This window comes from Oncorhynchus masou, chromosome 14 (assembly GCF_036934945.1).
Source record: "Oncorhynchus masou masou isolate Uvic2021 chromosome 14, UVic_Omas_1.1, whole genome shotgun sequence".
Classification (NCBI taxonomy): Eukaryota; Metazoa; Chordata; class Actinopteri; order Salmoniformes; family Salmonidae; genus Oncorhynchus; species Oncorhynchus masou.
Genome location: NC_088225.1, coordinates 27,301,769 through 27,314,345, shown reverse-complemented (window position 1 = coordinate 27,314,345; position 12,577 = coordinate 27,301,769). Strand labels below are relative to the sequence as shown.

The 12,577-nt window shown below is 50.0% G+C and overlaps 1 protein-coding gene across 3 annotated transcripts in view; it reads right to left on the bottom strand.

Annotated features, from left to right (window-relative positions):
• LOC135554657 (platelet-derived growth factor subunit A-like) overlaps positions 1–12,577 on the bottom strand; it is a 41,867-nt gene that overhangs the window by 18,456 nt on the left and 10,834 nt on the right. For all 3 annotated transcript variants that reach the window (XR_010457712.1, XR_010457713.1, XM_064987067.1), the window contains exons 3-4: positions 10,162–10,287; positions 7,831–8,018 (exon numbers count right to left, since the gene is read on the bottom strand). Coding sequence is in view for 1 of the 3 variants with exons in the window: in XM_064987067.1 (XP_064843139.1) it covers positions 7,831–8,018; positions 10,162–10,287 (314 nt within the window). In the remaining 2 variants the exon portion in view is untranslated. The remainder of the gene's footprint in view (positions 1–7,830; positions 8,019–10,161; positions 10,288–12,577) is intronic.

Sequence of the window (12,577 nt, the reverse complement as noted above, 5' to 3'; positions counted from 1 at the left end):
AGCCTTTGGGAGAACACACACACACACACACACACAGTCCTCACTAGACCCTCTTTTCCTCAGATCAGGGTCTGCTTCCCAGAACCCCCTGTTGTTTTACAGATGACTGTATCTAACCAGCAGGCCCGGGCAAGCAGCACTGACGAACCTATCAGAACCCTGTAATGCAATGCAGTGCACCAAAGCTCATCACCACAGCTGGGGCCTTGAATACACACACTCACACAGAGGGGAGTGAGGGAGAGAGAGAGAGAGGGAGGGACAGAGAGGGGAGTGAGGGAGAGAGAGAGGGGGGGGCGGAGAGGGGAGTGAGGGAGAGAGAGAGAGAGGGATGGACGGAGAGGGGAGTGAGGGAGAAATAGAGAGAGGGAGGGATGGAGAGGGGAGTGAGGGAGAGAGATGGAGAGAGGGAGGGACGGAGAGGGGAGTGAGGGAGAGAGAGGGACAGAGGGACAGAGAGGGGAGTGAGGGAGAGAGAGAGAGAGAAGGAGGGACGGAGAGGGGAGTGGGGGAGAGAGAGAGAGAGGGACGGAGAGGGGAGTCTTGGAGAGAGAGAGAGAGAGAGAGAGGGAGGGACGGAGAGGGAGTGTGGGGAGAGAGGGATGGAGAGGGGAGTGACAGAGAGAGAGAGAGAGAGAGAGAGGAGAGGACGAAGAGGGGAGTGAGGGAGAGAGGGAGGGACGGAGAGGGGAGTGACAGAGAGAGAGAGAGAGAGAGAGAGGGGACGGAGATGGGAGTGAGGGAGAGAGAGAGAGAGAGAGAGAGGGAGGGACGGAGAGGGGAGTGAAGAGAGAGAGAGAGAGAGAGAGAGAGAGAGAGAGAGAGAGAGAGAGAGGGACGGAGAGGGGAGTGAGGGAGAGAAAGAGAGAGGGAGGGACGGAGAGGGAGTGAGGGAGTGAGAGAGAGAGAGAGAGAGAGGGAGGGAAGGGGAGGGGGAGGAGGAGAGAGAGAGAGGGAGGGACGGAGAGGGGAGTTAGGGAGAGAGAGAGAGAGAGGGGGGAGGGACGGAGAGGGGAGTAAGGGAGAGAGAGAGAGAGAGAGAGAGAGAGAGAGAGAGAGGGAGGGACAGAGAGGGGAGTGAGAGAGAGAGAGAGGGATGGAGAGGGGAGTGAGGGAAGAGAGAGAGAGAGAGAGAGGAGGGAAGGAGAGGGGAGTGAGGGAGAGAGAGAGAGAGGGACAGAGAGGGGAGTGAGGGAGAGAGAGAGAGAGAGGGAGGGATGGAGAGGGGAGTGAGGGAGAGAGAGAGAGAGGGACGGACAGAGAGGGGGAGGGAGAGAGAGAGGGAGGGATAGGGGAGTGAGGGAGAGAGAGAAAGAGGGAGGGACGGAGAGGGGAGTGAGGGAGAGAGAGAGAGAGAGAGGGAGGGACGGAGAGGGGAGTGAGGGAGAGAGAGAGAGGGAGGGACGGAGAGAGAGAGAGAGAGAGAGAGAGAGAGAGAGGGGGAGGGACGGAGAGGGGAGTGAGGGAGAGAGAAAGAGAGAGAGAGAGGGAGGGACGGAAAGGGGAGTGAGGGAGAGAGGGAGGGAGGGACGGAGAGGGGAATGAGGGAGAGAGAGAGAGGGAGGGACGGAGAGGGGAGTGAGGGAGAGAGGGAGGGAGGGACGGAGTAGGGAGTGAGGGAGAAGGATAAATAAGGGGAGAGTTATGGTAATGCTGTGATGATGGAGCTTACTACTTAAACAGTCTGTTTTTATATTTATCTCATTCTATCTTTCTCTATTATTCCTCATCATCTCTTCTCTCTCTCTTTTCTCATTCATTATCCCCTCTGTTTCTCTTCTTCTCTCATTCCCCACTCCCCCACTTTCTCTCTCTCTCTAATTCCTTTAATCCTTTGTTGACATGTCTGACCATTGAATTGCATCTACAGCAGTTCTACAATCACTGCCAGAGCCAGATCCTAATATAGCACACAGTACCATGGAGGGCTATTAGGCCGACTCCCCCTCTCATTGTCACACACACACACACTGTCTGGCTTATCAGTAATGGACCAAAGCACTGGAAAGAAAGAGAGAGAGAGACTAGATCTGCCACGATCCCCCCAGGCCAAGCCTATTTAAAGTTAGACTTGTTGATGACTTGGCCAGTGAATAAACCAGGCTTGTACAGCAGCAGGGCGACACAGACTCTTTACTGAGAGAAACGTACAGCAGCAGGGCAACACAGACTCTTTACTGAGAGAAACGTACAGCAGCAGGGCGACACAGACTCTTTACTGAGAGAAACGTACAGCAGCAGGGCGACACAGACTCTTTACTGAGAGAAACGTACAGCAGCAGGGCGACACAGACTCTTTACTGAGAGAAACGTACAGCAGCAGGGCAACACAGACTCTTTACTGAGAGAAACGTACAGCAGCAGGGCGACACAGACTCTTTACTGAGAGAAACGTACAGCAGCAGGGCGACACAGACTCTTTACTGAGAGAAACGTACAGCAGCAGGGCAACACAGACTCTTTACTGAGAGAAACGTAGAGCAGCAGGGTGACACAGACTCTTTACTGAGAGAAACGTACAGCAGCAGGGCAACACAGACTCTTTACTGAGAGAAACGTACAGCAGCAGGGCGACAGACTCTTTACTGAGAGAAACGTACAGCAGCAGGGCGACACAGACTCTTTACTGAGAGAAACGTACAGCAGCAGGGTGACACAGACTCTTTACTGAGAGAAACGTACAGCAGCAGGGCGACAGACTCTTTACTGAGAGAAACGTACAGCAGCAGGGCGACACAGACTCTTTACTGAGAGAAACGTACAGCAGCAGGGCGACACAGACTCTTTACTGAGAGAAACGTACAGCAGCAGGGCGACAGACTCTTTACTGAGAGAAACGTACAGCAGCAGGGCGACACAGACTCTTTACTGAGAGAAACGTACAGCAGCAGGGCGACAGACCTTTACTGAGAGAAACGTACAGCAGCAGGGCAACACAGACTCTTTACTGAGAGAAACGTAGCAGCAGGGTGACACAGACTCTTTACTGAGAGAAACGTACAGCAGCAGGGCAACACAGACTCTTTACTGAGAGAAACGTACAGCAGCAGGGCGACAGACTCTTTACTGAGAGAAACGTACAGCAGCAGGGCGACACAGACTCTTTACTGAGAGAAACGTACAGCAGCAGGGCGACACAGACTCTTTACTGAGAGAAACGTACAGCAGCAGGGCGACACAGACTCTTTACTGAGAGAAACGTACAGCAGCAGGGCGACACAGACTCTTTACTGAGAGAAACGTACAGCAGCAGGGCGACACAGGAGAGAAACGTACACAGCAGACTCTTTACTGAGAGAAACGTACAGCAGCAGGGCAACACAGACTCTTTACTGAGAGAAACGTACAGCAGCAGGGCGACAGACTCTTTACTGAGAGAAACGTACAGCAGCAGGGCGACACAGACTCTTTACTGAGAGAAACGTACAGCAGCAGGGCGACAGACTCTTTACTGAGAGAAACGTACAGCAGCAGGGCGACAGACTCTTTACTGAGAGAAACGTACAGCAGCAGGGCTCTTTACTGACACAGACTCTTTACTGAGAGAAACGTACAGCAGCAGGGCGACAGACTCTTTACTGAGAGAAACGTACAGCAGCAGGGCGACACAGACTCTTTACTGAGAGAAACGTACAGCAGCAGGGCGACACAGACTCTTTACTGAGAGAAACGTACAGCAGCAGGGCGACACAGACTCTTTACTGAGAGAAACGTACAGCAGCAGGGCGACACAGACTCTTTACTGAGAGAAACGTACAGCAGCAGGGCGACACAGACTCTTTACTGAGAGAAACGTACAGCAGCAGGGCACAGACAGACTCTTTACTGAGAGAAACGTACAGCAGCAGGGCGACACAGACTCTTTACTGAGAGAAACGTAAAGCAGCAGGGCGACACAGACTCTTTACTGAGAGAAACGTACAGCAGCAGGGCAACACAGACCCTTTACTGAGAGAAACGTACAGCAGCAGGGCGACAGACTCTTTACTGAGAGAAACGTACAGCAGCAGGGAGAAACGACAGACTCTTTACTGAGAGAAACGTACAGCAGCAGGGCGACACAGACTCTTTACTGAGAGAAACGTACAGCAGCAGGGCGACAGACTCTTTACTGAGAGAAACGTACAGCAGCAGGGCGACAGACTCTTTACTGAGAGAAACGTACAGCAGCAGGGCGACACAGACTCTTTACTGAGAGAAACGTACAGCAGCAGGGCGACACAGACTCTTTACTGAGAGAAACGTACAGCAGCAGGGCGACACAGACTCTTTACTGAGAGAAACGTACAGCAGCAGGGCGACACAGACTCTTTACTGAGAGAAACGTACAGCAGCAGGGCGACACAGACTCTTTACTGAGAGAAACGTAAAGCAGCAGGGCACAGACTCTTTACTGAGAGAAACGTAAAGCAGCACACAGACTCTTTACTGAGAGAAACGTAAAGCAGCAGGGCGACACAGACTCTTTACTGAGAGAAACGTACAGCAGCAGGGCGACAGACTCTTTACTGAGAGAAACGTACAGCAGCAGGGCGACACAGACTCTTTACTGAGAGAAACGTACAGCAGCAGGGCAACACAGACTCTTTACTGAGAGAAACGTACAGCAGCAGGGCAACACAGACTCTTTACTGAGAGAAACGTACAGCAGCAGGGCGACACAGACTCTTTACTGAGAGAAACGTACAGCAGCAGGGCAACACAGACTCTTTACTGAGAGAAACGTACAGCAGCAGGGCGACACAGACTCTTTACTGAGAGAAACGTACAGCAGCAGGGCAGACTCTTTACTGGAAACGTACAGCAGCACACAGACTCTTTACTGAGAGAAACGTACAGCAGCAGGGCGATACAGACTCTTTACTGAGAGAAACGTACAGCAGCAGGGCAACACAGACTCTTTACTGAGAGAAACGTACAGCAGCAGGGCGACACAGACTCTTTACTGAGAGAAACGTACAGCAGCAGGGCGACAGACTCTTTACTGAGAGAAACGTACAGCAGCAGGGCAACAGACTCTTTACTGAGAGAAACGTACAGCAGCAGGGCGACACAGACTCTTTACTGAGAGAAACGTACAGCAGCAGGGCAACACAGACTCTTTACTGAGAGAAACGTACAGCAGCAGGGCGACAGACCCTTTACTGAGAGAAACGTACAGCAGCAGGGCGACACAGACCCTTTACTGAGAGAAACGTACAGCAGCAGGGCGACACAGACTCTTTACTGAGAGAAACGTACAGCAGCAGGGCGACAGACCCTTTACTGAGAGAAACGTACAGCAGCAGGGCGACACAGACTCTTTACTGAGAGAAACGTACAGCAGCAGGGCGACACAGACTCTTTACTGAGAGAAACGGAAGGAGAAAGAAAAAGAAAAAAGGGAAAAATAAATAAAGGGCATTTCGCTCCAATACTGAAATACATCACGGCACCAGGTGGAAAGAAACACACAATGCGTTCTTTTCCCATCCCTCCATCCCTCCATCCCCCCATCCCTCCATCCCTCCATCCCTCCATCCCCCCATCCCTCCATCCCTCCATCCCTCACATCCAGCACAAGGAAAACATCTTGGGCTGGCGAGACCTAGAGTTAGAGAGAGAGGACCCCATTCAGCTCTATTCCTAAAGACGGGAAAGAAAACATTTGGCAGGAGGAGACAATGTTCTTCACACCAAATATCCTGAATGTCTGCTGACTGGAGTCACCCCCGTCGGTTGACCTTTCCCGGGATAGAGCCTCTCTCTCTCAGCTCCCTCCCTGGTCCAACACGGAAAAACCTCCCCACAAAACCGCCGCCCACGGCTGGCTCCAGGGTTCCCCCCCTGCTCCCTGTCCCTGTGTTGTGTGAAGAAAGTTCGTTGATCCAAGGGGGTCAGGAGGGGGACACGGAGGGCGACCACAAGAGAGGGCATTCTGAGACACTGTCCCAGACCCTTCCCTCTGTCCATCTTCCGCTCTTTCTCCACACCAGTCCTCATAACACTCACTGAAAGCATAGCTTAACATTGTGGTGTTTTCCCCCTGGGCTTCTTTTAAGGAGTGGACAGACAGACAGGGGGACAGTGGGCTGTCAAGGAGACAGACAGACAAGCAAGCAGACAGGCCAGGTGAGGGCGAGACTACAGTGGAGGCCACTCAGACATCATGACTAAGCACTGCCATACCCACTGAGAGCCACAGTGGACCACTTGTTCCTCCCAGTCACTCAGTCCTCTATGGAGAACGCTAGACCACTTCTGCAACTGCACCCCAGATAGCCAATGGCCTGACACAAAATGGCCGCCTATCCCTTTGAAAGCTGACTGGCCAGTACTGCTGAGCCAGGAAACTGGTGATGGTATTTTTGTTATTACTCTGGCTAGCGGATATCGCTGTGCTATCTCCAAAGCTGAGGCCCTGGCATGGTGCAGCAGTGGAGGTTTGCATGACAGCTGATAACCATGTCTCACCAGCATGTGACCAGGCAAGATCAGCACGATGGATAGAGTACAGCGATACTGTCTCATACACACACACAAGATCAGCAAACACACATTCAAGAGATATTTAAGAACAGGATGTGCTCCTATGCTCCCCCTATTCGTTCCCAGCCATCCTACACCACACAGTACTTTGCTTGCTTCCAGGATAGATAAACACACAGGGACCAGAAGCAGTAACAAGCTGAAGTGTAAATAGACCAGGAACACATCCCAACTGAAGTCAACGGTGTCTCCTCTGAGGAGAAACAGAGGCAGGGGTTTTTCAGACTAACAAGGGGTGTTAGTTACCGTAAAATACTGCTAGAACACTCCCCCCACCCAACACTCCTTCTCTCTCCCTCCCCCTCTCTCTCTCTGCCTGCTTACAGGAACACAGGCAGAGAGTTGTGACAGGGGCTTGCCGGAATGGGACACGCAGGACAGTCAAGACACACAGATGGCAACTGGGCTTTACAACCTGTTTACCATACCATACACTGCTGTATTTCTGTCTCTCTCTGTCTGCTTCTATCTCTGTCGCCATATTTATCTCTCTGGCCTCTCTCTCTTCCTCCCTCTCTCTCTGCCCTCATCTCTCTCTGCCCTCATCTCTCTCTCTCTTTCTCCCCTCTCTCTCTCCTATATCCCATCTCCTTCCTTCCTTCTCTCTCTCTCTCTCTCTCTCTCTTCTCTCTTTCTCTCCTTCCCTCTCTCTCTCCTTCCCTCTCTCTCTCCTTCCCTATCTCTCTCTTTCCCTCCCCCTCTCTCTCTCCTCTCTCTCTCTCCTCTGTCTCATTCACCTCTCCCTCTTTCTCTCTCTGTTGGTGCTCCTTGATCTACCCTCCAGCTGCTGCCCTAGCTGTAGCCCTCTACCCTCCCTCCCTCCCACCCAAGTCCCGTCTCTCCCTGCCTGGCACAGACACCCTGGACCCTCACCAACCAAGAGATGGAGGGATCGAGGGAGGGAGGGAGAGGTGGCTTCGCGGGGGCTAAAACGGAGTGTGGGAGTATACAATACATTTTGGGAGAAGGCCAAATGCCTGGTGAAGGGGGATGGAGACATAGACAGAGGGAGGGAGGGAGGGAACATGTCCTAAGCACTTCTTTTGTACTTAATCAACCTGCATGATTTACTGTACACTTACCCAAGTGAATGGGAGGAAAGTGTGTGTGTGTGTGTGTATGTGTGTGTGTGTGTGTGTGTGTGTGTGTGTGTGTGTGTGTGTGTGTGTGTGTGTGTGTGTGTGTGTGTGTGTGTGTGTGTGTGTGTGTGTGTGTGTGTGTGTGTGTGTGTGTGTGTGTGTGTGCGTGCGTGCTTAGGGTGATTGTGTGTGTGCGTGTGTGAAAACTGCGCTCCTCTCTCACCTTAACGGTGCGGTGGTGCCTGCGTGAGGGGTGGCAGCGCATGTTGCTGGTGTTGCAGCATCCCGTGCACCTCTTGACCTCCACGCACGGCGGCCATATCAGGAAGTTGGCAGCCGTGGGGTCCACCTGGCTGCGCGGGATCTCATAGATCACCGTCCGCGTCTTACACACCGCAGGCACCGCCTCCTCTGGAGAGAGAGAGAGGGGGAGAAAGAGAGGGGGGGAGAGAGAGAGAGGGGGGGGAGAGGGGGGGAGAGAGAGGGGGGGAGAAAGAGAGAGGGGGGGAGAAAGAGAGAGAGGGGGAGAAAGAGAGAGAGGGGGAGAGAAAGAGAGAGAGAGGGGGAGAAAGAGAGAGAGAGGGGGGGAGAAAGAGAGAGAGAGGGGGGGAGAAAGAGAGAGAGAGAGGGGGGGAGAAAGAGAGAGAGAGAGGGGGAGAAAGAGAGAGGGGGGAGAGAAAGAGAGAGAGAGGGGGGGGAGAAAGAGAGACAGAGGTGGGGGGAGAGAAAGAGAGGTACTTAGATATATACTCAGATGCTTTTTAATGAAACTATGTAGAACAGTAAAAGTAAATGTTTTGTCATACCCATGGTATACTGTCTCATGTTTTGTCTTACCCATGGTATACTGTCTCATGTTTTGTCATACCCATGGTATACTGTCTCATGTTTTGTCATACCCATGGTATACTGTCTCATGTTTTGTCTTACCCATGGTATACTGTCTCATGTTTTGTCTTACCCATGGTATACTGTCTCATGTTTTGTCATACCCATGGTATACTGTCTCATGTTTTGTCATACCCATGGTATACTGTCTCATGTTTTGTGTGGACCCCAGGAAGAGTAGCTGCTGCTTTTGTAGCAGCTAATGGGAATCCTAATAAAATACCTAAAATACCAAATATACCACGGCTTTCGGACAATCAGCATTCAGCGCTCGTTCTACCCAGTCTATAATGGTTGTTAGATGCTGTATCATTGAACTGGCTAGAAGCTAGAAGCACTACATTGGTTTTCTGACCATCGGACGATACGCTACTTTCAGAACGTATGCTATTCTTATATTTTACCCCTACACACACTCAGATCTCTGAGCACCCTTAAGTATGTCATCTACATCACTGATCACTGATTCAGGATCAGCTTCTAACCACATTCAAACCCTAACCAGCACTAAAGGCTGATCCAGGAAGATTCACAAAGGAAAAGATGACAAATCCACATAAAGAGACGTGACCTATGACCTGAGGAGGTTGGGTAGTAACTGAGTGAGTGGAGACTCTAGAGAAAGCCTGCTCCTTTGTTCTGCTCTAATGCAGCTAGATTAGGCCAAACAGCCTTATGTCTGCATGTAGGGCTTATGATAAAGGACATGAATAATATGTGTGTCTGTTTCTAAGGGTGCTGGCTCCAGTGGAGGCTGCTGAGGGGAGGACGGCTCATAATAATGGCTGGAACGGAGCAAATGGACTGGCACCATGGAAACCATGTGTTTGATAACATTCCAGCCATTACCACAATCCCGTCCTCCCCAAGTAAGGTGCCACCAACCTCCTGTGACTGGCACGTATATTCAAACAGCAGGCAAGGCATGACCAGCCCTTCATCTGAGACGTGATGCCCTGAGAAGCTCCTCCAGAAAGAATAGAGTACCGAGTACAATGTGCCACCATTTACAGCGAGGCTGGTGCGCCTGCACACAGTACAGTGAGTGAGTGCTTGTTTGGATGCCAACAACATCTGCAGTACTACTCATCCTCTTGGTATGGTACATAATCTAACCAGGAAGAACCCATAGTTACAGGCTGTAACTAAGGCCCGGAGACTTCTTGTGTGAGGAGTACCTGAAGAGTGGCTTAGTGGGCTAATGCAGTCATATGGAAGACCCGGGTTCGAACCCCGTCCGTCACACATCCCTACAAGCGACACACGAGGCTCCTCTCCAGACCTCTATCAGAGGATGCCTCTACCCGCGTGGCGTCTCCCAGGTAATACAAGTCAAGGCCCGGCGAGTTGAGACATGAACACTGAATGTCTGGAATTTCCTCGCTTAAGGATCCTTTTTTCTCCTCCCGACATGTGTGTCTTAGATCTACATGCCACAGTCAATCATAGGCTCCCCGAGACCGGTAACCCTCCCGTTGCTCACCAGCGATAATCTCCCAGGAATCCGAGGGTAAACGTTTGGTAGATAGACGTCTTGTCTTCATTATAGGTCCCTCGGTAAACACAACCTAACATCATATCCATTCATTCGTAGCCTGTGTGTGTGAACCCTGTATTGTGTTGTATTGTGTTGTAATGTGATGATTGTGTGGCGTTGCAGACCTACCAACGCTCCTCTTGCGTCGGCTGTGTATCTGTGAGCTCTTCAGGTCTGAGTAGCCATGCTGTTGGGAGTAGTTCTTATGATGCTTCTGCATCGGCTTGGTCTCCTCCATGACCTCATTTTCCGCACCTCGTCAAAACAGAAGGCAGCCGTGTTAATGCAATGTCTCGACACACACAAACGCACACACATACACAGTCGCAGAGACTCACTCATCCACAAGTACACACGCACACACACACACACACGCACGCACACACACACACACACACGCACACACACACACACACACGCACGCACACACACACACACACACACACACACACACACACACACACACACACACACACACACACACACAGAGAGAAAGGAAGCTTACTCAACCAAGCAAGTTCACCCCAGTTTCACCACTCAAGCCTACATTAATGACACTTTACAAGCCCACTGGAGCTTAATTGGAGGTGAATTACATTGTGGTACAAGTGGCTAGTGTGGTCCTCACCTAAAGACTGCGTCATTTCCTCCATTGATGTTTTATGGAGCCTGCTTCTACACAACAAACATTCTTAGTCACCGGCTTAATGAGTAAATGAACCGCCTTTATTGGCTTGGCAGACGGTTGATGATGTCATACCTCGACAATAATCACCATCATCATCATTGTTCGGCTGCAAAACAGTCGACCACAAGCCTCCTCCAGTAGGGTTACATACATGATCTAGATAGTGTGTTTCAAACCATGCCATAGACCTTAATGTACACACTAAAATGAAATGCTTCTAAATAGTGCAAAATAGGGTTCTTTGGCTTAAAAACCTGTATGGTTCTTCAAACGGTACTACAAAGAACATTTAAGATTGATGCAGGTTCTTTATAGAACCATTGCAGATCCCTTGTTGGTGCTATATAGAACCCTTTCCTAAGGTTCTATACAGAACCATTAATCAAAGGTTCTATATAGCACCAAAAAAGGGTTCCGCTATGGTTACAACCCATTTTGGAGCTATACAGAGCCCTTTTTAAGGTTCTTTATAGAACCTTTATGGAGAATGGTTCTATAAAGAACCTTCATCAATCTTAAATGTTCTATGTAGTACCGTTTGAAGAACCATAAATGTTGTTATTTTGGTTAGCCATATTATATTGTTTGAATCCCATAGGTGTTATTATTGTGGTAATTGACAAGTTGGATCAGGTGTGCTTGGCCTGGAACTGCTGGGACTCGCTGAGGGGAAAAGTGAGAACTGAGGTAGACAACAGTTCTCAGTTGACATAAGGCCATATGTGAGTCTTTCACAAGGCACCGTCACTGGACAGTCAGATTTACAACGCAATGTCATAACAACACAGGTGATATCAACTGGAATGACACTCTCACTCACGGTTGTACAAAATGAGCTGTGAGCAAACCATGCCCCAAAATATTCTAATGAGCCACCACCCCTACATTTTAATTATCACTAAAAGAGAAACCCTTTTCTGAACTGTAAAGAACCATCGAAGGGCTCAATGGGTTCATTGAGTCCTTATGGTTCCACATAGAACCATCACCCTTCCAAAAGAACCTTTGAGGAAGCTTCTTTTCTTAGTGTGTAATTACATGCTCAGTCTTATTCAGCCATTACTAAACACAGTGGGAGGAGGGGGAGACTTTCACAGAAGGAATGCAGCAGCTCCAGTTGAGTCACACAGGTGGCCATCTTGTAATGTAAACCAAGGTGGTCGTTTCACAGGTGGTCATCAACCCCCATCAGCCAAGTAGTCTAATTAGTGGTTTTACATCACTATTTATAGGAAATGTTTGCTTAAATGTTGACTTTTGGTAGAAAGTGTACAATTACATTGAGTGCAATTATGTTTAGTCATGGTGCCACAGTACAGTGCAAGGCTGTTAGCTAACTGAACGCTAACAGTTTACTGTAGCTAGCTCACCTTATTACAGTCATGGTCATCTGATAATCTCAGCTTGTTTTGGTCCCCACCCAGAGTATGCATTTTATTATAGGATCTGGTGCCAAAGTAACACACACTCATGGTACAGACCGCAAACACACACACACTCATGACTGGCGCGCACACACACACACAGCAGTAAAATGATAAAGGGCTGTTCAGTGGATCAGGGAACAGAGGCTGGAATGTCCAGAAGCTTTCTGAGACACTGTTTACAGATCAGGTGGGTCCTCTCTCTGGTAGCCCACCTGTTCAAGGGACACAACCCCATACCTGTTCACATATACTGAACACACACACACACACAACGGAAACCTAAACACACACACATCAGAAGTCAACTCACTATGCTCATACCAACGTAAAGCCCAGAGTCCACCATTAGACAAAGCCTTCAGGTAAACACAAGGACTTCACTTCTCCAGCTCCTTTGTGCTGTAGATGAGACGTTTGAAAGGCATTTCTT